This window comes from Natrix helvetica (genome assembly GCF_964273705.1).
Source record: "Natrix helvetica genome assembly, chromosome: 5".
NCBI lineage: Eukaryota > Metazoa > Chordata > Lepidosauria > Squamata > Natricidae > Natrix > Natrix helvetica.
The window spans coordinates 72,800,284-72,827,430 of record NC_138551.1 but is presented as its reverse complement, the minus strand read 5'-3'; the positions used below and the strand labels follow the sequence as shown (position 1 = coordinate 72,827,430).

The 27,147-nt window shown below is 39.6% G+C and overlaps 2 protein-coding genes across 4 annotated transcripts in view; one reads left to right on the top strand and one right to left on the bottom strand.

Annotated features, from left to right (window-relative positions):
* Nucleotides 1-15,775, bottom strand: part of LRRC27 (leucine rich repeat containing 27) — a 71,215-nt gene extending 55,440 nt beyond the window's left edge. The window contains exon 1 of one of the 3 annotated variants that reach the window (XM_081954833.1): nucleotides 15,703-15,775. The gene's annotated coding sequence lies outside the window, so the exon portion shown is untranslated. Of the gene's footprint in view, nucleotides 1-6,337; nucleotides 6,489-6,856; nucleotides 7,016-15,702 lie in introns of those variants that run through there. The other 2 variants (XM_081954832.1, XM_081954834.1) reach the window with 2 other exon arrangements.
* STK32C (serine/threonine kinase 32C) overlaps nucleotides 14,527-27,147 on the top strand; it is a 212,414-nt gene continuing 199,793 nt past the window's right edge. Inside the window, exon 1 of the mRNA XM_081954835.1 lies at nucleotides 14,527-15,165. Within this exon, the coding sequence (XP_081810961.1) occupies nucleotides 15,075-15,165 (91 nt within the window). The 5' untranslated portion in view covers nucleotides 14,527-15,074. The remainder of the gene's footprint in view (nucleotides 15,166-27,147) is intronic.

Sequence of the window (27,147 nt, the reverse complement as noted above, 5' to 3'; positions counted from 1 at the left end):
AGTGCCAGTCCATGGACCAAGGGTAGGGGCCTCTACACATTAGTCAGTGCCTCCTTCTAATTTAAGCCTTCTTTTGCAATCACATGTGAAAGAAAGCCTTAGCTGGAATATGAACAAGGGCCTTGGGTGGGTCTGAATGGAGGGCCTGGTCATCGCACAAATGGAGGCCCTGACTGGCATGCAAGAGAAGGCCCAGCTGCACCATTGAAAAATTAGATGGCATGAGACAAGACTTCCCAATGGCCTGACAGGGGGCTGGGCTAGGTGATGGGGGCAGCTCAGCAGCAGGTAGACAGGCAGCCAAAAGACAGTAGGAACTGTGAAGGAGAACTAACTTTTTACTTGCCGCCTGGGACCGACACAGCTGCGTGCTCCACTGATGCCATTCTCTTTGTAAAAGACTTATCATCTCTGAACGTAGATAAATGGGGCCCAAAAACCTCCAACGGGCAAGTCATTCTTGGCTCCTCCCACTGCCACCTCCAGTCCAAGCATGCAGCAGATGAAGATTACTTCACTGTTACAACAAGAAGAGACTGGAGAGAGCTCAAAAGAACTATCTGTTAACCAAATGTTTCAGGAAATTATGAGGGGTCAAAATGAGTTGAAAAAAGAGGTGGCAGACCTTAAAGATGAACTCAGAGCTGTACACAACATTTAACAGAAAACAAACAAAGAATTGGGGTTTTGGAGGAGGGGGCAGCTGGATTGGGGGAGGAGGTTAAGGCAGTCCGGAAGGGAAATTTAGAATTGGAAAATTTTATGACAAAAATAGAACTTGAAAGAACGTCCTTTTTTCTCTGATTCCAGAACCTACCAGAGACAGAAAATGAAGATCTTAAGGATATTACGAGTACAATTTTAGCAGAATATATTAAGAGAAATAAAGAACAGTTGTGGTGGGATATGGATCTGGTTTACAGGATTAATTCAGCATATGCTAGAACACATAATGTTCCAAGGGAGGTACATGTTAAGTTTATTAGGAGGACCACGAGCGATGAGGTGCTAAGGGTCCAAAGGGAGGAACCATTAAAATATAAAGATAAAGAAATCACCATTCTAAAGCAAATTCCGAAAAAAATAAGGGAAAAAAGGAGGAAGTATTCCTCCTTATCAAATAAATTATACAATAAAGGAGTTTGGTTTAGATGGTTATTGCCAGAGGGAATGTTGATTTTTTGGGAGGGAAACAGAATGAGAATTAATATAGTGGAGGAGGCTGAAGCCTTCATTAAAAAACATAGTTCCCTCCTAAAGGACGAAAATAGGGGAGGTGGTAAAAAAGGTAGTAATGTGCAAGATATGAAGGAGGGGGGGGGGCTGTGGCTCCACCTGGGGACAGGGAGGAGGGAGCAATATCGAAAAGGCTCAGGTCACAAAAATAAATGTATTTGAAATACTATGATAATTGTTGATATACTAGAAAGTGACAAAGAAAGAGATGATTGAACACATGGATGATATAATGTAAAACAAGATTCTGTTTATGCTTATCTTTTATACGTTGTTTTTAACATTGTAAAAATTGTGAGATTTGGGGGGATTTCTACCACTAGCACGGGAGCTGCCAAAATTTTCTTTGTACCCTTTTTACCTTTCCCTATAAATGTTCAAAAACCGATGTTGGACAAGGTTCCTGAGAATACCATGGACAGCCAAGAATATATACAAAATGGTCTCTTTTGAGTAACACATGACCAAATGTCAAATTATCCTACTTCAAATACAGTATGTAAAGAACTAGCTCTCCAGAGAAGGCTCTAATGCTGGAAGAAGTAGGAGGAAAGAGAAAATGAGAAATAGCCAAGATAAATGGACTCGGTTATAGTGGCAATGAAGGCACCATTGGAAGACCTGAAAGACTAGGGAAAAAATCTGCAACAAGTTGATGGCACCTAATCAAATTAATAATCATTGGTTTTCCAATAAAAGTATCCAAAGTGAGACTGACAGTTACAAATGTAGTTCGGGTTTCAGATCCAAACGTCAATAGAAAATAACCCTATTGTGTACCCCATTGAACTTCAACAGAACTCTACATTTGTAAGGAAATAATAGTTTTTTTCCTCTAGCTTATCTTTTATGATATACACTGAAAGTAGTCATTGCTTAGTGGCCACAATTGGGACTGGCAACTCAATCGTTAAGTAAAGTAGTTGGTAACTGAAACTATACTTACAGTATGGTCTTACTTCAGTTTTTATTTGCTTTATAGACCTGCTAAGGTCATAAATGTTAGGATTGATAACATTACTTTTTCATCAGCATCATAATTGTGAACAGTCCATGTAGAAGGCAGTCACTAAACAAGGACAATCCATAGCCTTCTTGCCATCCATGTAAAAACTATTTCCTTTAGTCTCTACTTCAGAACTCTCACAGCATTTCTGTTTTCCAAGCACTTCCATCATAGAACCATCATTTTTTTATTCATTCCACCCACTCAAAGTGTCTTTTTCTATCATGCATGTTCTATAATAAAATTCCTTACCTCAGTCACTTAATTTACATTTTTTGCCAGTTTCACTCACAGTACAAGCAATGGGATGTTATGAGTATAAAAGATAAAATTGTCAGAAGTCCTCCTTCTAATGACTCATAAGAAAAACTCAGTCTAGAGCAGCGATGGCGAACCTTTTTTGGCTCGCGTGCCACAAGTGGGGGGGAGCGCCAGGGGGTCATGTGCGGGCGTGCCGCACCCATAATGCAATGCGCGACCCCCCCAGTGTGCATGCACGCACAACGCGCGACCCCCCCATTTTTACATGCTTTTTTCGCCCTCCCCAGGCTCCAGAGGCTTCATAGGAGCCTGGGGAGGGCGAAAAGAGCCTCCCCCGGAGGCCCCCCAGAGGCTTCAAGGACCATATGGAGGCTTCCCTGAAGCCTTCGGAACGCTTAAAACCACCCTCCAAGCAAATCGGAAGTGACTTCCGGTTTACTCGGAGGATCGTTTTGTGCGCTCCGAAGGCTTCAGGGACCATCCGGAGGCTTCCCTGATGCCTTCGGAGCGCTTAAAACGACCCTCCGAACAAACCGGAAGTGACTTCCGGTTTGCTCGGAGGGTGGTTTTAAGCGTTCCGAAGGCTTCAGGGAAGCCTCCGGACGGTCCCTGAAGCCTCCGGGGGGGAGGCTCTTTTCGCCCTCCCCAGGCTCCTATAAAGCCTCTGGAGCCTGGGGAAGGCGAAAAATAGCTTTTAAAAAGGTGAACTCAGCAGGCCAGCGCGCGCATGCGCACTGGCCAGCTGACAGGGAGCACCTCGCGTGCCCTGACAAATGGCTCTGCGTGCCATAGGTTCGCCATCACTGGTCTAGAGTTTCCAAGTTTATTTATTTATGATTTTTTATTTTACATAAATAAATCTAAGTGCTGGATATCTATCTTCCACTATCTCCTGCTACTAGGCTATTCATGCACTATGATCAGCTCTCCTATCGTGTATTTGAAGAATAGATAGAAAATATATGACTGATCCAATCTTTCTTTTCCTGGACCTAGAAAATATATACAGGATAGATATCCTACATATCAGATCACTCATTTCTTTTTTCCTGGACCTATATTTCCTTCAGAGCTTTGTCATCAGGTTTGGAAGCATATAACAAGAGTTACAGTTTCTTAATTTTTTTTACTTTCACTAACAGGCTTTAAAGCAATCAACTAAGTACACTGGCCAATTTCTAGAATTCTTGGAAAACATGAAAAAATAGTTAGGTTTTGTCTGAATCTGTCAAAATACCCTTACATTGTTAAGAAACATTTATTATGAGATAATGAATAGATGCTTTTATGTTAGTAACACATGCCATTGAAGCATGGATTCATGTATTTCAAACTCTATGATATTAAGTATTGGAACTAATTTAAATGTCACAACATAAGAAATAAGCTTATGAGTTAAGTTCTTAAAACTTTTAAGTTAGGGCTGGATGTTAAACAAAATGAAGGCAGAAGAGTAAGAGGAGGGGGAAAGATCCTAGGTTATTATTGATCTGTAAAATCTGTACTGTTCATCATCTGAAATGTTTTTTTAAAGTTTTTTTATTTTCAAAACAAACACAACACATCCTTCTTTACATACTGTAGAAAGTGTATCAGTTGGTTACAAAAAGGCTTACGTGCATCTCTTCCACAGTCAACAAACATAATTCATATTAACTCAAGTATTTTAACTCAGATATTTATACGTTACGTATCATCATCATATCTCCATTTTCATTTGACTATAATTGTTTAAACATCATTCATCATAAAATATACCAAGATTTAATACATAACCACATACTGGCATTTCATTTACTATTTCTAAAATCCTCCAATAACACTAAATCCTTATGTCCTATTCTAACTAAACATCCATAATATTTAATAACAAAGTTTTCTAATCCTTCTTTCTAAATCAGTTTACAATTTACATCCAGTTTCCTTATGTTGTATCCATACCTATATATACGTTGTTATCATTATCCCTCCTTTATTTAACCATATCCTGTATCATAACATTTTCCCCCTAATAATCAAGACAACTGTATCTAACTTAGTTCTTTTTTTATTAACCTTTATATATAATCCAAAAGGATTTCTAATCTTCCTTTCATGGGTACCATTCAATATTCATATCCCATTATTACTTATTATAACACTACACATTATATACATTATTATCATTATCAATTATTTATTTAACTATATCTATTGTCACTAAATTTCACTAAATTTAACTAGTTTTAAATTATACTCTTCCATCTATCAACCTGTATCTTTCCAGTAGCAAAAGAGTCTCATATCTTCTGCCATTTGTGGTGTCAGTCCTCTAATCATCTCCTTAATCAACTTTGTATGGACTCCTTTTAGCAACTCTTTGCTTATAAAATCTCTCATGTAATTTCAATGCCCTTCTTCTGTTTCCTTATTCAGCTTATCCTTGATTGTCAGTAGTGTTATCAATGATATTGCTAATAAAATTTCTCTCTTTAAATCCATAAATTCTTTTCTTCTTCTTCTTCGGTATCTTGGGGTAGATTTCCCCTCCATTTAATTCCGCCTTCAGTATTCCACTCTTTCCATTTTCAGAGACAAACCAATCACCATAAATATCAGCATTTTAAATTTCTTTATATTCATTTTCCTCTTCGATTTTTAGGATTTTAACCACCACTTTTTCCATTTGAAAAACATTTTCAACTTCTTCATCATATTAGAAGAAAACTTAATCCATTCGTTTTAAAAGGCTTGCATAAATTCCATCCTTGAAGATAGCATTTAAAAAGTAAGATAACCCACTGTCCAAAACCATTCCAAATTTAATTCCGCCTCTTATTTCTTCTGTTCTCCAATTTAAATTAATTTTACATTTTTTTATAGGCAGTCTCTTTTAAAACGGTAAAAATTCCTCACCAGCTGGAAACACTTTCTCTTTCCCTTTCCTTCCGTTTTAGAGCTGCCCCGACTTCATCAGCCTAATGGCTGGATTTTTTGTCACCGCCTTGAAGAACTTCTCTTGGATCGATCAGGGACTTTGCGATGTCCCTGAGATCAGCAAGACGTATTCTTCCTGTTCACCGTCTCTGTGGGACGGTTTAGATCCATTTGGACCACCCAGTGGCAAAAGTATCGACTGAGATCTCAGAGCTGCGACATCGGCTCCTCCTCTCCCATTCATCATCTGAAATGTTTTGAATTTGCCAATTTAATTGGATTTGGCATGCTATAGAGATTACTGAATTATACCTAGAAATGCTAGACCCAACTGGCTGGCTTTTTGTTCATTTCAATACTATCATTAAAAAGGCATGCCAAATTTGAATTCAAATTTTACTATTATCATTGGCCACTTCACTTTTACACCATCAGTTATATGTCATCACATACATTTAGTCAGTTTGACGTAATGGTTAAGGCATCATGCTTTAAAACTCTGAAGACCATAAGTTCTAGCCCTGCCTTAGGCACAAACCAGTGGGTGACCTCGAGCCAGTTATTCTTTCTCAGCCCTAAGGAGACGACAATGGCAAGCCACTTCTGAAATTTTGGCAAGAAAGCGCAAGGTGACTAGTCCAGGCACTTTCCAAGAATAAAAAACTGAACTGAAAGAACATAAGACGAAAAAGAAAATGCATATTACACACACACATGTATACATACATACATACATACATACATGCATGCATACACAAATATGCACACACACACATAACATACACACATATACATATGTGTGTGTGCGTGTGCGTGTGTGTGTGTACTATTCTGCATGCATATATGCAGCATGCTAGCCTCAATTCCTTGGCAATCAATGTGTTTTTTCTTGGCCTAGGAAATTCTGTCCTAAGTCACCTGCTTCCTGTCACCTTTTCTTTATGTCCAAGTCGACAAACAGGCCTCATGAACCTGGATGGGCCCTCAGCCCCTCTCCCTTGCCACTCAGCAAGGCACACTGCCCTTTCTGCTCCGTCCACAATTCCGCTTAATTCTTCACCACTTCTGCTTGCCTACGACTCTTCTGCAGGTACTAAATGAAAGCCTGCAATTTTTTTGTGAGGCAAATCCCTTGTCTTTTTGCCTGGGGAGATAAATTACTCCCAGGTTGGACATAACTCTCTCTCTTGAAGTTCCCACGGCGTCGAATGCAGACCCCGGAGAAAAAAGCAATAATCCCTCTTTTTCGTTGGCTTTTTAATCTTTAACCTCCTTTTGGGGTTTATGCTTTTACATTCGCGTCGAGGTACAATAAGGCAGCAAGTCGTTTTTCCGGCGCCCCGAGACTTGTCTTACGCTCTCTCACCGCCCTAAGCCTCCATTCCTCCTCCCATCCCCACCATCTTCTCCTCCTCCTCCTCCAGTCTCACAACTTACTCCGCGGAGCGGTGCGAGGAACGGGCGGCTGTTTTGGGGAGGCCCACTGCTCTGTAACTCCCTTCTGCCGCCCCCTGGCCTCCCTGCCCCGGCAAATACTGGCGCCGGCCTTTTTGTTCTCTCTTTATGTCGTGACCAAAAGGCAACAGACAGGCCTCAGGGAGCAGCTGCCTAGGTCGCCATAGTAACCCTCAAGCGGCTGGGAGGCGGCGCAGCAGGCCGCACTCCGCTCCGAGAGGGAGGGAGGGAGGGAGGGAGGGGGGCGAGTGAGGGGCTATTTCTGCGGCCGCGGAGGGCGGTTGGGGGGGTCTCGGTGGCTTTTGCATTTTGCACGGGGGGGGGGGGTCCCCGCTTTCTCGCTTTCGCGGGGAAAATAGCGCAGAAGGGGAGGGGGAGAGGTGGGGGAGCGGGGCGGCCGCAGACAGCTGCCCCTCCTTTTAGATTGTCGTCCCAGTCTCGCCCACCGTCTGTCACTCCCGCCTGTCGCCTCGGATCCCTCCAGCAGTGCCTCCTCGTAACCTCACATCCCCCCTTCCTCCCGCGCTCGGCTTTATTTTAGGCACAGGTTTAAAATAAGGAAATCTGCAAAAAGCCGGTCTTTGGCAGCTTAAAAAGCAACCCACATCATTTACTAGACCCTGCATGCTTTTTAATTGGAATAGGCAACAATCGCCCTCGAATCTCTATTGCAGTTTTCTCTCCTTATCTGGCATGTTTTGGTACCAGCCTGATTTTAAAATAAGGGTAGTTGTGGTTTCATGATCATTGAGTTACAACAGCCTTGAGAAATGTGACTTCTAGTTTTTCGTAGTTACAACCTTTGCGGCATCCCCGGGATCATGCAATCAAAATTCAGATGCTTGGCCACTGGCTCGGATTTGTGATGGTTGCAGTGTCCCGGAGTCATGTGATCCGCTATTGCGACCTGAGAAGCGAAGTCAATGGGGAAGCTAGAGACTCAGGTCACAAAAATGAGTTTGAAACATTATTGCATTTGTTGTCATAATGTAATTGTTGGAAGTGACATAAAAGATGATTGAATATATTGTTGATATAATGTAAAACAAAAAGCTGCCAATGTTTATTTCTTAATTTTTGATCCTTTTTGTTCTGTAAAAGTTGTGAGATTCGGGGGGGGATTTCTACCTTTCGCACGATGTAGCTGTCAAATTTTTTTGTACCTATTTACCCTTTCCTATAAATATTCATAAAAACCAATAAAATTCTTTTTCTTAAAAAAAATGGGGAAGCCAGATTCACTTAACAACTGAGTTATTAATTTTTCAACTGCAGTGATTCACTTAACAATACTGGCAAGAAAAGTCATAAAATGGGGCAAAATTCACTTAACAAATATTTCACTTAACCACAGAAGTTGTGGGCTCAGTTGTCATAAGTTGAAACTGCCTGTACTAAAACTGGTCACTGCTTTGTCCTGGGTGAAGACTATCCTATTAGCATATTTCATTGGCTCTCTAGGGGGACCCTCTACCCGAGTAGTTTCAGAGTTTTCACAGTATTTGAACAGAATCACAATTTGATACCTTTTTAAAGCAGTCTGATAAAGTAACACTCCCCCTTCAGGTAGTAAAGCAGTTGGATAATATTAGATCATCATTGTATGTTTTTAGAACATAATCAATGGTCAAATTGCCATGTGTTTATTACTTCAGTTGTGAAGCATATAGCTATCTTTTTCCTGTTTGGCAATTGCTTTTATATTCCAGATGTGTTAGAACAGGGGCGTCAAAGTTGCAGCCCACAGGCTGGATGTGTCATGCTGGCTCCACCACCTGCCTGTTTAACGAAGGGGGAGGGGGAAAGTCCCAATACGTCACATGACACCGCCATAACGACACAAGTTTGACACTCCTGTGTTAGAATAACAAAAACAACAGAAACAACACTCTTCCCCCAAGTAACTCTGTAGTTTTACATTTTAACCTATGGGTAACATGGCTTTCTGATCACTCGGAGATTAAAACTGTGTTTGTTTCTGCCAGATAACATTGAATAAGCATTGTTTTGCTACCAAAAAGCAGAACATCTTTTAAAAATAAAAAATGTAACATGACTATTTGAAACTAAGTATCTACCAACCTGGTTGCTCTTGATAAAATGTGTCTAAAATGTGAAATGGGATGTTTGTGCTAATTATATCATACAAACATGGGTATCCTCTAAGGGGGGAAAGCAAGTGATGAAATGTATGTTGCAGAACTGCAAAACAAATTCTCTTGATAGCTTCTATGTGGTCTTGAAATGCATCAAAAAGGGGCAGAGCTTGTATCATAAGATACAAGATGCATTTTGCATCATTTTGGTTCAGAACAAATGCCTCTGGAAGGCATAGGCTATTAGGTTCTTGGAGGTGAATCTATTTGCTGCTGCCTCTTTTGAGCAGTCATTACTTTAGCCTCCAATATAAACCCTATGCATAAACTCTGAAGTTTTGGGGGGCACAGAACAATATAAGAAATCAGTAATAAATGGGCTACAACTGAACCCTGGCAAGACCAAGTGGCCTTAACTGCATAGAGCTTCAAGGTCCATATCTTTGACATCTTTAGTTCTAGATGAAGTTATATTACTCTGTCCCTGTCCAGTGTGCAATTTAGGGGTTCTCTTGGACTTGCAATCTGCATAAATGTAGTGTTTATGGCTAGGAGACCTTTTGCACAGCTTTAGTTTGTGCACCAGCTGCAGTCTTTCCTAGATCAGGACTCTCCATGCTCGGTCACTCAAGCCCTAGTCATCTGTCATCTGTATTACTGCAATACATTTTACATGAGGCTACCCTTGAGATGCATTCAGAAACTTCAACCACTACAAAGTGCAGCAGTATAAGCAGTTTTTGGAGCCCGTGGAAAGGGCCATGATACACCACAGCTTTGTGAGGTGCACTGGCTGCTGATTTGCTTCTGGATGGAGTTCAAGGTGTTGGTTACAACTTTTAAAGCCCCTCTATGGCATGGGTTCAGATTACTTAATGAACTGTCTCTTCCTGCTAAACAAGCCCACACTTCTCATGCTGGCAGATCCTGTCTGTGAAGGAACTCTGGCTAGCAGGTTTTAGTAGAAAAATCACTGCTGTAACATTGCATGCCCTGGAACATGCTGCCCTCTTGTTTGACATTTGCCCCCACCCTCTTAGTCTTTTGCAAGGGTCTGAAGACCTGGCTCTGCCAGTTGGCTTGGGGATTTAATAGGAGACTACCACATAGGTGACTACTGGACTAATCAGCTGATCCTACCTCTCCCTGCGCTTTCTATTCCCTCTCTGCCCATCTTTCAATTCATGTTCTTTTACTTTCCTTATTTATTTTTATTGTTTCATTGCTTTATATTGTTATATTTACATTTATTATTTTTTCCATTTTACTGTTTGTAAGCCGCCCAGAGTAACTCCACAGCAAGGTGGGCAACAAAAAAATTTAACATACAAATACAGACATAAAATTCACTAACAGTGTTTCAAAGAGTATGTTCCCTACAAACCCATCTTCTTTGGGTAACTTGAAAGTGAAGTATGAGCTGATCCCAGAGTTTCCATGATTTTGAATCTATTCAGTTTCACTAACATATCATTAACCTAACAGTAGATGTTCTTTTCAAATGTCACATTGATACCACTGAATTAAATGTATCACTAAATTTAAGATTAACATTCACGGAAAATATAAGCTTTTTAGTGAAGAGGCATAATTTGAAGAGTCATTCAGTATACCAGAGAAAATAAATTTTCAGCATTCTCTGCCAAAAATAATATTGAAATTGTCTGAATGTTACACTTAGACATTAATGAAATAGGCCATCATATGCATCTCCATCCTATTAAATGGCAAAATGCAAATAGCTAACTGTAACTAAATACAGAGGATATGCTAAATATTGTTATTTATTTTGAAAGCATAAATTACCCACCCATCTTTGAATGCAGTCACGCAAAGTCAAAATGAGAAATAATCAGTCTGCTCTACAATAGATTGCCAAGGGTAAAAAGAGGACTTTTTATACAATTGATAGTTTATTACTGTCACTTCCTCAGCAAGTGGCAATATAGTGGTAGAGGGTAGAACCAATCTAATTCAGGTTTGGAGTCCCAATAGGTTCGGGTCTTGCTGATACTTGGAGATAAACCATTGGGGAACATCTGGGCAGGGAGGGGAAGAGGGAATGGGAGGGGGAAGAGGAAAAGGAGAACTTAATGTGAGTTATGCAAACCTCTGTTATGTAATTGTGTTCATGAAGGCATCAGAGTTCACCTTGACTCACAGATCTCTACTTTTACCACAATTTCTTTATCATTATAGTTATAATCCTTTTTTCATTCATTATCAATAGGACTTCAACTATATATTATAGAAAAGGATAAAATGTCAACACAGATCTTATTCCCATGGATTTTTTTTACAATATAAACCAGTTGGTAGAGATGGAGCGGAACAATGAAACAGGATGAAGCCCAGTGAAATCATGATTATAATAACTATTACTATGATTATAGTAGGACTGATTTAGAGACTTTTAACTCTGCCTAGCCGCCCTGGGCTAGAAAGCAATAAAAAGCCCTATTCTTCATTCTCTGGACTCTTCTCATCATTGGACATTTTTAAGAAGAGAAGCAAGCCCTTTGTCTGAAATGGTATGGGATCTCCTGTTTGAGCAAGCAGTTGGACTGGAAGATCTCCAAAGTCCTTTCCAGCTGTATTCTGATTGATTGACTCAAAGCTGTCATTGAGTAACTGTTATGGAAAATATTGGACTGCCTACTTTCTCTAACTGACAGTTTTTATTCACACTCTCAAATCTCAAACTTTTCAAAATCTTATACGGTAGCTCTTCAGGAACAAAAATAGGTATGCTCTTGGCATCTTGCAAGGGAGCAACCAATTAAAGCAACTCATTCTGCCAAGATAAAATTTCATTCCCTCCAGCAAAGTGTATTGTGGGGCTCTGTGGTCACAAAGAAATGAATAGTCATCATATCTTAAATCCGCTAGATTCCCTCTGCAAACCAGAATTCATCTGCAAACACTAGAGGATTGCCAGATGTCTCTCTTCACAATGAAACCAAGGATGCATAACATAACTTTGCTAACTTTAATGGGAACAAATTCCTTGATAACTTTACAACTGATATACAACACAAACCACTGAAGAAATGCATTTCTTGATAACCTAAATCTATCAACCATATTAGTTTTCATCAATGAAACTATACATTCATGAAATGTTATTTTTATATTCAATAGAAATTTGAGGTTTTTAGAAGTATAATCTTTGTATGCTTGAACTGAAGGAACACTAATATGTCTTTATAATTAAAGCTTTTTTTGTAGTCATTTTCAACAAATGGTATTATGAGTCTATTTTGTCTTCCTTTCCTACAGTGAACATTAACTTAGTTTGAGGATTATAAGACACATAGCGTTATCTTTAATTACTGTTTTCTAGTCAGAAGCTCTTTTAAAATCTTGACCCATTGTTGATTCTTGCATTTCATGACCTTTGAGTTTCATAATATTCTTATAGAAATATATAAACATCTAAGGACAGCAGTACAAGCATCTGAAAAATGAAATTAATTAATGCTTGCAGTGCAATGAATTTGTTGCTACTTTAGGAGGCCAAATAGATTTGGGGTGTATCGCTGCAACAAAGAAATATAACTATCCCTGTAGAATTTATTGTATTAATAATTCCATAGTTTTGTTTAAGTACTAATGGTTCAACAGTTGACTTAATAAATGTTTCAAAGCTACAGACTCTTGCACTTTTAAAGTCTGGAGAATTGCTTCTCAGTAAATTTATTTAGGATTAGCCTGGTGACAGAGATATACGGATCAATTTTTATTCAATCTGTCACTAGACAGGTTCATTAGCATTTTCAACCACAGCTCTGCAATATTCTTTATTCTTAATCTGTAAAATGATCTGAAGAACATTGCCCAATATTTTGTAATTGTCATTGATATATGCATTATTGCATACAATATTTGAGTATTTATTTTGAGACTAACAGAGTCTATAAATAATATGACTTTCTGGCACAAAAAGCATACTGTTTCTTGGATAGCACCATGTTGCATAAAAGGACATTTGTGAGACTTTTCCTTAGCCACATATTACCACTTGGCTTATCTCGTAAGGCTTAAAATGTTAATTTCTTACCCTATGACTGCAGAATAATTTGTTCAATTGAAATGAGGATCATTTATCTTTTTGTAGAAAAAAGTGCCGTATCACATATGACTTTCTAAAACTTTGGTGAAATTATGAATCAATTGATATAATTTCATACTTTAAGAATATAAAAAATGCTAAATAAAGATATATAGTAAAGAAAGCCAGGGCACGTATTAAACTGAAGACCTTTCCTTATAAAAATTTCCTTCAGAATTTCCCCCCACAACAGCATGCAATTTAACAAATCAATTAGAGAAAAGGAAGAAATCGACTGTGATTTAATTAGCAGAGCTAATTAGAAATAACACAATCTTTTGGAAACCGCAACTATCCAAATAATTGCAAGAGTAATTTGAAATTCAGGTAACATTAAATTGTTAGATTAAAAAAAATAAAAATTGGCTTTCATTTTAAACTTTGAAACGTGTTGTCATATGCAGACTTAAAAACTCTTTAATACGTAAAACAAATGATAGAACCTAACTAAATAAAGTTTTGAGTACTCTATTATTAGATGAATTGTGGTTAGGAATTGGGGATCGTTCATAACTTTCAAAGATCGCTGAATGAGCAGTCAATAAATGAGGGATATGAATAATACAAGTTTTTGGTTAAGGACAAACTCAAAATTTGGACAAAATGTTTCCTGATAAGACTTCTTCATTGTCTTATCTAATTGCTCTTTGAATTACTTGCGACTGCTACTTTCAGAATTCCATGCTGACTAGGGATTCTGGAAGTTGTTGTCCCAATAAATTTGGAGGGATTATGGAAGCTATTTTAGAAAGCTCACTTGGGAGCTAGAGCTACTATATTCTGAGCTGAAGCGAGTGACAATGGCTTGCCATTTTAATATCTCTATGGCGGGTGTCATACTTGATTTCATTGAGGGCAGCATCAGGGTTGTGTTGGGGGGTGGGGGCTGGGTGAGTGTGGCAGAGGCATCATGAGCCGGTCTTTTGCTGTTTCCAGGGCAGCCCCGCAGGCTAGATCTAAGTACCCCATGGGCCGGATCCACCCCGCAGGCCTTGAGTTTGACACTCCTGCACTATGGTGTTCCTCTTTGATACCACATTCTGGGATGGAAATTAAAACAGCTGTAAGATTAGGCAGAGATGCTGCTCAAATAGATGGACATTTTTATAAAGAGCTAATGACAGGCATAGGTAGTTAGCATACAAAAGGTTTGTGGCTGCCCGTGCTATCAAAGCCACCATACTGTATTTTAGCTACGCTTAAGTGTCCGCTCTGGAATCAACCCAACCCGAAAAGCGGTCGGAAGCCCCTTTCCGCAGAATAGAGCATCTTCTCCTCCCTTTCCCCAACAAGCAGCATCTCGATGATCTCAGGAGGTTAAAGGTAAAGGCCCGCGCTCGCGCGCCTCGAGCGCCATCTAGCCACGGAAGGAGGCGCTGCGAGTCGCGTTCGCTTTAAGGCAGCCGGCTTCGGAGTCTAATGAGCTTGAAACACCCCCCCCCCCTCCGCCGCCCCCCTACAAATCCTGGCTTTTCCAGCTCGCTTTAGGGAAACGCCGGGTTTCTCCAGCGGCGCTCGCCTCCGTCTTGCGTGGAGAGACCAAAGCTCGGGTGGTGTTTGGAAGAGGGAAGAAAGAAGGCTAGAGAAGAAAGCTAGCGTGCTTTGGGTTTTTCTTGCTCGCTCGTCTTGGCTTTTGGTGGGGCTTCTTGGAGGAGGCTCTCCCACGCCGGCCCCCCTTTCCAGAGGCGGGAGTAACCGACGGAGAAGAAGGGGGTCCCCAACAGAGCAAAGCAAGTCTTTGGCAATTGCAGCTCCAGCCGTCGCCGTCTTCTCCAGCGCCGAGAGAGCAAGAGCTTTCGGAGACAAAAGCGGGCGAGTAGAGCCCGAAAGAGCTACTCAAGACACGTTTACACACCGGCGCGCGAACACGCGTAACCCGCGAGATCCATCTTGAAGGGGGGGTCCGGCTCTCCTGCTTGCCGTGGTCGCCGAGCCCGGCTCGCCCCGCTCTCTTGAGGACTTTTTAGGGGATGCCAATTCCCCTCCTCCGCCAATGTTTCACTGGAGCAAGTGGAAGAAGAGGATGGGAGCCAGCACCTCTTCCTCATCTTCCAAAAGACCCGTGTTCGACGAGAAGGAAGATGGTGAGTGTGCCGTCCCGGCGGCCAATCCGGGGCAAGCAACGGGGCTGCTGTGGTGGTGGTCGTTTTGACTTCCTGCGCAGCCCCGGTCCTTTCTAGATCGGGTTGGTGGGGTGGGAAGGGGACAGCAAGTCGGGAGGGCCCTTCCCCAGCTGCCCCCTGTGTACCTCCGGGAAAGGAAACGCTACCCTCCCCGCAACTTAGCAAAGTGCTCCGGGCAAACTCTAGTAGCTGCTCTGGGCGGGGGGGGGGGGGTGTTTGGAAGTGAGGAAATCAGTCGCGACAGCGAAGAGGCTGAGGAGAGGGGCGAGAAGACTCATGGGGGGGGGGGTGTCAGCTTTTTCTTCTGAGGACAGCGAACTCGGCTTCGGTTAGGTGCCTCACGATTTTCCGAGCAACTTTTTTGGGGAGGGGAGCTCGCTCGTGCCTTGTTCGGGGGCAGATGTAGAACGAGGACTTCCCCCCACCCCCCCGTCTCCAGAGATCCCCATTTCGCAAACGCGGGAGAAAGTTACACGCGCGATCTTTCCTCGAACTTGCCGGCATACGATTCGGCTTTGACCCGAATAGGATTTGGAATTGAGCAGGGGCTTAGCAGAGTTGGGAAGATTTTATAATGAGGATTTATTAGGCTATGTGGTTTACTAATGCGCTATATAGACCGTTTTACCAATGGGGATTAGCCTCTCTCCGCCCCCTCGGAAGAAACGAGAAGCCTATTTTACGCTACAGACTCAGCTGAAGAAAATGATCCTTTATCATGTGCTGTCTTCTTACAGTACTAATAGCTAATTTCTGCATGGTTGTTCAATCTGAGTTGAATATTGAGGAAAGGACTGCCATCCTAAGAAGGTGGCCTTAACATCCCTAAATAAAAGTGTGGAAATTTGAGCTGTTTCCCAGTCAGATCAGGACTTACTGGCGCCTTCGTGCAAAATACATCTTGTTATATCATATAATTCTACTCTGGTTTTCTATGAGTATGAATTTGTCTTAAATCTTTTCTATCTTTTTGCTTTTCTTTACCACTTTAGTAGTGTAAAACCATTTCTGTGTTACGTAGCACTGAGAAAACCAGTCATAAATCACTGATGTCCTCAGAAGCCAGCTTGCTGAGGGTTTTGATAGAAATAGTTATTTAGAACATTAAAAAAAAACACTTATGTGCAAGCAACTGCAAAGTCTAGTAAAAATATTTCTCAAAATAGCATTTTGAATTACCGGTAGATGGATTTTCTGTATTTGATCCAGGCAGAATTAGAAAAAACAATTTTGTCCTCTGACCCAATTTGTTGATAATTTCATTTTTTAAAAATAAAACTATCGGGATGTTTTGCTAGGTTATTAAGGGGCCAGACTGTATTTCCTTGCTAATATATGGTGTAAAGCTTAGAGGTTGAAGAAAGAATATTGACTACATCAGTAAAGTTTTAACAAATTAAGTTTGAAATTCTTATCAGATGATGATAGCAGCCATATTGCTCTAAAAAAAACTTTTATGCCTCAAGCAGTTTAGTATTGAGGTCCATTTCCTACCTGTCTGATTTCAAAATCTGTCTTTTGCAACCACAGCTTTTTAATTTAATGTGTGTGAGATAATAGTTTTTAGAGTAATGTTTCATTTCTGGAACTAAGGTCCAACAGTTGCTCAAATACTTTAGATACAGAGTCTCAGTTTTTGTCAATCTCAAGTAATTGGAACATCTCCGAGAATGGGTCATACAGGTTTGTTTATTGTTGATTATCAGTTTACAAGAATCTTGCCAGGCTGTCTGCCTCTTCCTTAGGAAATAACAAATATAGACCTAAAAAGTTTTCTTGCTCCTATGGACTGTAACCTGAAATGTCTTTTAATCCTGCCCCTCAGTTGTGGCCTTCTCTCCTTCAGCAGGTGGTTCCAACTACACCTTTTAAAATTTAATTTGTACTCCATTATTCTAGAATCAGCAACTCTTCCTACACTTAGCCTCTCTTAATGTGAATTCTATTTCATGCTTAGTTTAGCTCAATCTGTCACTGGCTGGGCACTGGTTGTCAGATGGTTCCAGCCTTAGCTGTCATGGATTGGACCTGCAACCTTTTGCATTCAAATTATGTATTCTGCCACTGTGCTGTAGCCTTCTCCCTGACATGCAGACTCTGTAAAATGCATCAGAGGCAGGGGGGACAGAAATATTTCAGTTGTTTTTCCACCACGATTACATATGATTAATGTGTTATGGTTACTGTTTTGCATTTAATGATTTTGAGGACGTGTGCTAAAGTCGACTTTGCTCTCTTGAAGAAAGAAAAAATGTGTAACATCTTGAGATCCAGGTGTTGCTTTGCTCTTGGACTGCTCCCCAAAATGAAAGGGGAGGCCTACTTCCTGGGTTTCTGATTATAGGATGAAAGTAATTAATGAAGTGAAAGACGCCCACTTTTTTTCTTTTTCTTTTCAAAATGATCTTTCTAACACGGAGAGGTATAGCCTGCTCCTTACTCTGAGGCCGGATGGAAGTTTTGTTAGAGCTGGGATCTGAAAAAGAGACTTAATATCTAAGGAAGTCCCCAAAGGGGAGTGAAATGCAATGCAACTTTCATGAGTCATCTCTCAATGTCATATATAGCATTGCTTCAAGGATCATTACATTTTTTCCCTTTTGTCAACTTTTCTGCCCACCAGTTTGATTAGGTACTTTAGGACACAAAGGCAGCAGAACAAAATAAACAGGTTTTTACACACACACACACACACACACACACACACACACCTCATATATATTGTCTACTTGGATTTATGTGAGTAGTGTAGCATCTTAATTGTGGGCTTGCATGAGATAATAGTTCAAAAAGTATTCAGGTTTTGGGGTTGTTTTTGGCAAACCAGGAACATACTCTTTACACTGGTGCTGGTATTGTATCATTCACTGGTATTGTATCATTCACATAAATGGGCTAAACTGCAGTGAACTTTCCATTGCAGAGGTCAAGGAAATGTTAATAAAATCTGGAAGGAAGATATAGCCATAAATCCCAATTGTCTGTAATAGAATTTCTCAGTTCTGTTTGGAGAGTGAGCTGTCAATTTGAGCAAGGAACTACAAAAAGATTCAGAATAAAGACGCATAATCCTTCAGATGGTCTAAATCAGGGATCCCAACTCCTGATCAGTACCAGTCCACGGCCTATTGTGAACTGGGTTACATAAACAGCGGTGAGTGGCAAAGCTCCATTTGCGCAAGTGGTGAGTGCACACATGAGACCATCCCCTCTCCCCCGCTGCTGTTGTTGCCAGTCCGCAGAGCTGGAAATATTGGGGGCACCGCTGATCTACATATTTCAGGTTTGTTCATAATATATGAAAAATGCCTAGTTACAGAGCAGATATGAGACTTTGGGTGCTTTATAAAAAAATATATTTTTTAAATAGAACAAGAAAAGGTAACGGCTAGAAGAAAAGGGGGAAAAAAGAGGAAAAATGTAAGAAAAAGAAGCAAAGTGTAAAAACAACATCCCCCGAAAAGAAACCAATTTTCTATCTCTGCCAGGCATGGAATGACTTTTAGGGTTCTCATGGCAATAACATGACTGAGATACCCCAATTAAACAAAAAATATATCAAAATGTCTTCATATTGTTTCACCTCCTGCACTCATATGTATCCACAATTAAGTTTGAAGAGTGTGTAAAACTGTACAGTTGATGTGTTTTTAGTGCTGCCACCTCAAGTTTTACTATGCCATAATTATGGTGCATAAGTACGCGATAGATACAGAGACAATGTCTATTTTTGTTTCTTCGAGCATTGCAGTTCATTATAGATAGGAAAGTGTTTTCTTTTACCAAACATCATGTGTTAGGAAGGAACTATGGGTAGAAAAAAGAGAGCAAGCTTTTATTTTTCAAGTTGATATAGCCTAATTAGCAATTTAATGCCAATCACACCCTGATTTTTAAAGAAAGGATCCAATGGAGAATGGGAAAAATCAGGAACTTTTAGTTTTAGAATATCTATTTAGAATATAGCCACATAAACACTCAGTGTGTGTAACCATACTATTTGCCCCCTCCCTTCTTTTGTTTAGTCTGGATGATGTCCAAATGATGTCTCCTAACAAACTGTTACATTTCAGTATTTTCTAAGTTGGACATCTGTCATCTTAACAACCTGGCTGGATCGTTACTCGGTGTATAAATGGAATTAATTGCACTTAGTCTGCCCTCTGTGGACTGTCAACATATTTTTGAACCCCAATCTGTTTCTTTTGAGTGAGCCAAAGCATGGGGAGGAGAAAATACAGTTCACTGGAGGGTTTGACTTTGCGGCAGAATATGGAAAATGCTATTTCTGTCGGTGGCAGCGTTTTCACTTTTCTGCAGTCCTCGAGTTACGACTACAATTAAGCCCAACGTTTATGTTGCTAAGTGAAATAATTGTTCAGTGAGTTTTGCCTCACTTTATAACCTTTCCTGCAACAGTTGTTAAGTGAATCATTGCAGTCATTACGTTCGGAATACAGTTGTTACGTGAAGCTGGCTTTCCTGTTGACTCTGCTTGTCAGAAGGCCGAAAGAGTGGATTACATGACCCTGGGACACTGCAACCGTCCTAAATATGAATCAATTGCTGAACATCTACATTTTGATCATGTGACCATGGGGCTATTGCAAAGGTTGTAAAGATGAAAATGATCATAAATCACTTTTCTAAGCGCCTTTGTACCTTTGAATAGTCACTAAATGACCTGTTGTAAATTGAGGACCACCTGTACTAGGAGCCAGTCAACCAGGAGGGACTTCTGAGAGCAATGGGTAGCTGAGAAGCTGGTCACTGGCTACTATTTGGACAGATGCATATGTATTATTTAAAATTCTACCTTTCTCATCACCATTTGTTCCAGCCGTTCTGAATCAGTGGAAAATATTAGTAATCTCTGTTGAGACTGCAGTGTTCATTTGAAACAGACATACCTTTTTAAGAAGCACATTTTGGGATATGTATTTAGCATAATGACTGTTAAAGAGTGAATGCAAATGATGTGAAGGAAGGCAGTTCAGAAAGCAGAGTATGGTTTAAGCCAACCCCCCCCCCCAAAAAACAAAACAAAACACAGAGTGCATTATAGTTCAGCAGTTGCAGTTATATCTGTACTTGGGGCCAAATTCCATTGAATTAAGAAACATTATTTTTACAGTAACGCTACAGTGGAGGATGAAACCGACTATATATTCTGTGGAACTGCAATTAGAATTCTCCTTCCTGCCCAATTCAAAAGAACAATTCACCAGAGCACTAAAGGGCTCTTGTGAGGAAAAGATGTGAGCTCTGGTTGAAGTTCCCATCTATAAAGTGAGCAAAACAGATGCTCCTAATTAAAAACGAATTAAAGAAAGAAATGTTACCTGCATTGAAACATTAGCAACAGACTCTAACTAAGCCTTTCCAGCCTTCAGTCAATCAGTTCTAGCTACCATGGAAAACTACCATGTGTGTGAGAGTTGTAGTCCAAAACATCTGGAGGACTTAAGATAGGGAAGGCTATTTTAAATTTGCATTAATGGTTCTGCAATTTGTTGTAGCCAGCTAGAAGCTAAGATGCTTAGCAAGTTTGGAGTTGGAAAGAACTGTAGGAGACTGGCTTTTAACAAGCCATTCAAAATAATTAAGACTGAAGAACTCACTTGGTGATTTTGAGGTAGTAATTCCCCTCACCCAACTATATTACAAGGTTGTTTTGTGAGGACACTCATGTCTACGGCCTTAAGTTCTTAAAAGATTAAAAATCTGCCTCTCTTCCTCATTAAGAGGCTACATGAAGCTCCACAAAGTCTTTCTCTAATCTCCTTGTCAATGCCCAGATATATTAATTATTAATTCATTAATACCATGCTATCTGTGCCTTCTTAGAACATTTCTAGTCAACGGGAACAAGACTAATGATTTGTGACAATGTCCTTGAGAAACAAAGGAGGAGCCACAGATCAGACAAAGGTCAGAGAAGAGCAGCTGAACCCCCAGAAGGAATAGGGGCGTGGCAAACATCTCAGAAAGGACCCTCCCTAGTAAAGGGGGGGGGGGAGAAGAGAAGTCTTTCAAGACTTGCAAGATTCTGTTAATGTAATCTTACAAGAAAGGTAGTGTTAGTATTACAGGTTGGTGGTTCTTGTCTGACTACCTTGAAGGGCTGACAAAGAAAATGGATTAGCATAAGTCTCTGAACCCAGGTGATGTGAAAATTTTAATTAAAAAAAAAAGCTAATTTCTCTGATTTTTTTTTTTGAGGCTGATGCAAGTTTAGAAGAAAGAAGAGCACAGAAGTTTCCCTATGCCAGTTGTGTGCTCTTTCATATTTGGAATCCAAGAAGCTGCATGTCTCACAACAGTAGTTTGGGCTGTTAATTCGGGATATCTGTCATGCCTAGAATAGTTCAGCCTTGTTGAAAGCCAGATGTCAAGATGTCCAGCAGATAGTCTGCTATTGATATGATTGGGAGCAGTAAGTGGCAAATATCTTTGGCTCAAGTGTAGGATGAGGATGAAAGATTGTTCTCCAAGCTTGTGGGTCGGTTTCCAAATGTTTCGTTACCAGGCTAGGTAACATCTTCAGCAGCATTTAGGAGATGTTGGTGTCAGTGTTCTTCTGTTTATAAGAACTTCCAGTGGCCAGTAGGTCTTGTGACAGCGAGGTCATCCCAGGTGAGGGTCCCACCAGGACCTGACCCATCATAAGATTCATCACAAGACCCTGACCTGATGGAAACCTCACCTGATATGACCTCACCATCGCAAGACCTACTGACCATACAAAGTTCTTATAAACAGAAGAACACTGAGACCCCCTAAATTCTGCTGAGGATGTTACCTATCCTGGTAACGAAACGTTCGGAAACCAACCCACAAGCTCAGAGAACAAACCTTCACCTTCATGATTGAGACTCTTTCAAAGTGCTAGTTAGGACGTTACGCTACATTGGTGCTAGATCTGAGCATGCATGTATGTATGTGACTTTTAATTAACTGTAACAGACATTGTGGTGCATACTGGGTCCAGAAATGGGCAAAGCCTGTCAGCCTTCCCACATTACAAAGCCAGAGCCATGGCGATTTGGTAACCGAAAATTTTGTCATGTGATCCCGGACAGCCTTTAGCTTCCCCTATGCAAAAAGGCCACAATATGTATAATACAAGTATATTGTGACTACATAGGGGAAGGTTGTGAGCTTCCTTGGCCTAAACCTATCCTCAATTTGCATTCTGATATGGACCAATATGGGATGAAATTCTCCTTATATTACATAGGATGAAAATGTTAAGTAGCTCCAATCTTGATAAACTGTAAAGTAGTTGAGTGAGAACATGATTTTATTTCATATTCCAGCTCTTGGAGTAGAGCACAGATGCTGCTGAACAGATTACGAAAAAGAGATGAGGCATCCTTGACTAATCTACTTCTGAGAGCTCTTCTTGATTTTTTTAATATTTCCTCTGATGCTTTGGCCTTTGAATTGCTCCAAAGAATTCACTGTCAAGTAATAACTGAAAGGGTAATTATACACCCTTTGTATTTCACTGAAACTAAAAAGCATGTTTACATCTGTAGTGTGAGATTAGTTGTCTCCGAAATTAATACATACTTCATCTTGGCAAGTATTTATTTTTAGCTTGTATTACATTAGGCACTCCACAAAGGTCCTGATTTTTATATATGTACCGTATATCTGATTCTAGTTCTCAAAAACATTTACTAAGCAATTTGAAAAGAAAACTGTCTTATAGACCAAGGAATGCTATCTATGGCTGAAAGAAATCATCAAAAAGGGAATGTTTAAAATTCCAATTCTTAAACTTCCTTGTTTATTTATTTGCTGGAAATTAATACTGTGTATTACTGATAGTATTTCACAATATTGCATTCATTTTCATAGTGAAAATCTACTTTTGTGCTTGCTAAGAGTCTACAATGACTTGATGGCATGTAATCAATCTACAATCTACAATGACTTGATGGCATGTAATCAATCAATCATTTATTCAGTTACAAATATCATTTACAAATAACCTTTCTGTATTAGATGCCATATACAAGCTGTTTTTACTGCTGCTGTTCCTTCCTCCTCATTCTGACTTTTGGGCTCTCTCACCTGTAGTGAGAAAAAAAAAATCAATTATTATATTAATTCTGTTTCCCACGAGGAGTTCTTTATTTTTTATAGCTAATTCCAAAATCTTACAGTGAATGCTAACATTCAGGGAATTTGGACCCTTAACCCTGTTATAACTTTCTTAGATCAAATAGCTTGTTGTTATTCATTTCAAATTCTTTAAGTTCTTAAGCTGATAATTATTTTTTTCTGTTGTTCAGAGTTGAAGTGAAGACTTTTCAAGACTTTTCAAACTTGTAATTCCAAAAATCTCTAAATAGCTTTAACATAGTTGATAGGGAATTTCTGAAAGTGATTAGAAAGTGAGGTTTGTGGATTTAGTGTCCACAGGATGGCTGATCCCATTGTCTCCTGGCATTCAAATCTGCAGAAAATTGTCCTGTGGTCTCCTTGTAAGGAGCAGCTGTTCAGATCACAAATGGACAATCTCTTGTCTTCTTCTTATCTGGAGAAATTCCAAGGAACTGATTTACTCTCCAGAAGAGAAATTCCAAGGAACCGATTTACTCTCCAGTTACTTGATCTTTGTCATAGTCAGCAGCACTGCTTTCTGGAGATATCTTCAATTTGTTATACTTCCCATGTAAGTCTCTAGATTCTTTCAAGGTATGCAAGTAGTCCTCTACTTACAACAATTTATTTAATGACATTTTGAAGTTACAATGGCACTTTAAAAAGTGACTTATACCTTAAGTGTTTTTCTCATGACTGTTGCCACATCCACGTGATAATGTGTTAAAAATGCAGACACTTGGCAACTGACTCATATTTATGACATTGCAGTGTCTCAGGGCCATGTGATCAACTTTTGCAACCTTCTGACAAGCAAAGTCAATGGGGAAACCAGATTCACTTAACAACTGTATTATTAACTTAACAACTAAAGTGATTTACTTAACAGCTACGGCAAGAAAGATCGTAAAATGGGGTAACATTCACTTAACAAGCATCTTGCTTACCAACAGAAATTTTGGGCTCATTTGTGGTCGTAAGTGGAGAACTACCTTATTTGTTTCTGGATATCACCTCAAAGTGAACAACAACTTTGTTTCCTTCAAATTCTTAATGTATTACAAAGTAGTAAGAAGGAAGGACCTTTGATTTTGACCCCAGAGGGAGAACTAAACACTTCTTTACCTCACTTGAGACCAAGAATTTGTTAATCTGGGGAACCTTAAAGATCAAATAACCCCTCGGCCAAATTATCGATCAAGGTTAATCATCTCTGCGGATAACAACAGAAGTTGTGTGAAAATGTTTGGAAGTTACATGGTGCATTGAAATAATGTTGAGCCTGTAAAATGGGAAGCTGATAAGAAAGAATAAAATATTATGCATAAAGCAAAATATATACTATATTTTCAGATGGGCTTGTGGAATGAGTGGCTTTGCCTGAACAAAAACTGCAAAATATTGTCCAAGTTGGGATACACTCTGTTTACTATAGCCCTTTCCTCTTCATACAGCTCTTCAAAGCCTGGAGATTAGTTTTGAAAAAGAGGCAGGGGAGTTTAATGGACAGATAATATGATAGCATCTGCATCTCCATTTCCAAGTAGTAGCCCTTGTTAGCAATTACAAATGTAATATTTATCACCATTTGTGTCTTTATAATATAACTCTTGACTTGGATATGTAAGAAACCCATCCTTGAAGCTCATACATGTAGAGAATGAAAAGATGCCTTCCCTAAGCTTCCTATTCATCTTTAGCAGTCTAGTACAGGGGTTTCATCTCTAGCAACACATGATTAAGACTACTCTCAGGCTAAGCAAAATACTTAAAACTCCTTGAACTAAGGATGTTCATTGAAGCATAAGCAAAAGACAGAATTTCAGAATTAATTGGTTTCTTTAAAAAACCAAACTGGTTTATTTTTTTAAAAAATTAAAGACAACTTGCAGAAAGAATGAATTCTTTCTAACAACTTTATTAACAGTGATGTTTCTTCTGTGCAGTGAAGCATTATGTCGGGCCTCCATATGTGTTTCTATTTCCCTCTCATGCTCCTTCATTCTTTGGGAGGCACAGGGCATCATACCTTTTATGTATCACTTGAGGTCATACAGCCCAGAGGGAAGTGGGCTTAGCGTGGAGCTGTCAGCAGCATTTCTCAAGGTTTTTCAAGCTCAGCAACATTAGTATGTGTGCACTTCAATGCCTAGAATGCCTCAGCCAGCATGCTGGTTTATCCTGTTATACTGTATTAATAATTATTTGATTTATATTGATCTTTTAAGAGTTCAGCTCTTTAAGGTGCGCCAGGTCAGGAAACAAACATGATTAGAACTACTGGAAGTCTACTTTATTCTTTAAAAATATAACAGTAATGTGAAAACCTGGCCGAGATTCTCTCCCTTGACTCTTATACAAAAAGGATTGAGGCAAGGCATTCTTTCACTCAGTCCTCCCTTCCCTGGGCCAAGCTAGTTTTTATGTAATAGCTGTTAAATTCTTTCTTCAGGACCACCTCCTCTATACCGGCATATGTAGTGCTCTGTCTTCTTATTTTGCTCAAAATCAATGGGCTGACAGAGAGTGTGATTTGCCCAACATCACTGAGCTCTCATAGTTGAGGGTGGAATAGAAGCTGTGTCTCCCATTCCTAGTCCAGATTCTTAACCATTGCACCATATGATTGTCTTTAAAATAGGGCTCTATTGGGTTCAGCTTTCAGAAAGTTATCTAGATAGAGAAACAGATTGACATACAGTTAGCAAAAATTCTGGGATCCCATATGGTTTTGTTCCAATATTAAGCTGTGGTGGAAAGAATAATAAAAGGAAACCGAATCCGAATCCTTAAGAATACCTCTTCAAAAGATCAAGGAACGTTTCCTCGGAGACCAAAAAAGACTTCACATATAGATTGCATTTTTCCAGTGTTTCAGAAAGTTCAAATGCATTAACGAGTAGTTGATTATGTATTCATCAAGTGATTCCTTCATGAACCAGTTTAGCAGTAAAACTGAATCAAGTCAGTCTTGATCATATTATAATAGAAATGTTAGTTTAGAATATCCCTGTGTTAATTCAAAGGCCACTGTTACATTCTAATGGAAAGGAAAGAAGGGCTGTGTTTTCACAAATATTTTTTTAACAAAAATGAGTGTGAAGCACTTGCTATCAAGTACAAGTTTCCACTGAATACACAGCTACTGTTTTTGACTTGATTAAGGCAGCCATATGAAGTGGCAGTAATTCAAATGTTTTCTGCCAAAGTGCCAGTTCTCTTCTTGGCTCAAAAAAGCAAAAATAAAAACAGAACCAGCAAAAAAAAAGCCAATGTGAATTTATGAAAAGACCTGGAAATTATGCCCCTTTATACATTCCATGCACTAAGAATTGTCTGAAATACTTGGAAGACATTTGTTCTCTAGTACTTTTGACACATTAGAGTACTTCGGGCTTCAGGATTTGTATTGGACCCTGAAGGCTCTTAAAATCTGTAAGCAGCATTTGAAATATGGTAGTGTAGTCACAACTGAATTTTATTAGATACTAGTAGAAAATGCTTAGGCTCTCATCATGTTGTTTCCAGTCTCATGAATTTTGTGTTTTAAAAAATGGGTAACGTTTACCCTTTCCCCCTTTGAAAAGTGTAATATGGGGCATATGGAAGTTTGTCTCTAATCAGTATAAACCATATCTTTAGGAAGGTTGATAAAGTCATAACATAGATTATTTTTAGCATGCCTTTCATCTTGAAACCCTCTTTGTGAAGTTATCATTCCATTAGTGATTATGGAAGGAAACTGTCTGACACACACTATGACCTGATTGGATACAGTTATCCCAGTGAATTTTCCTGGGTGCTGCTCTGGAGAGTCCAAGCATGGGT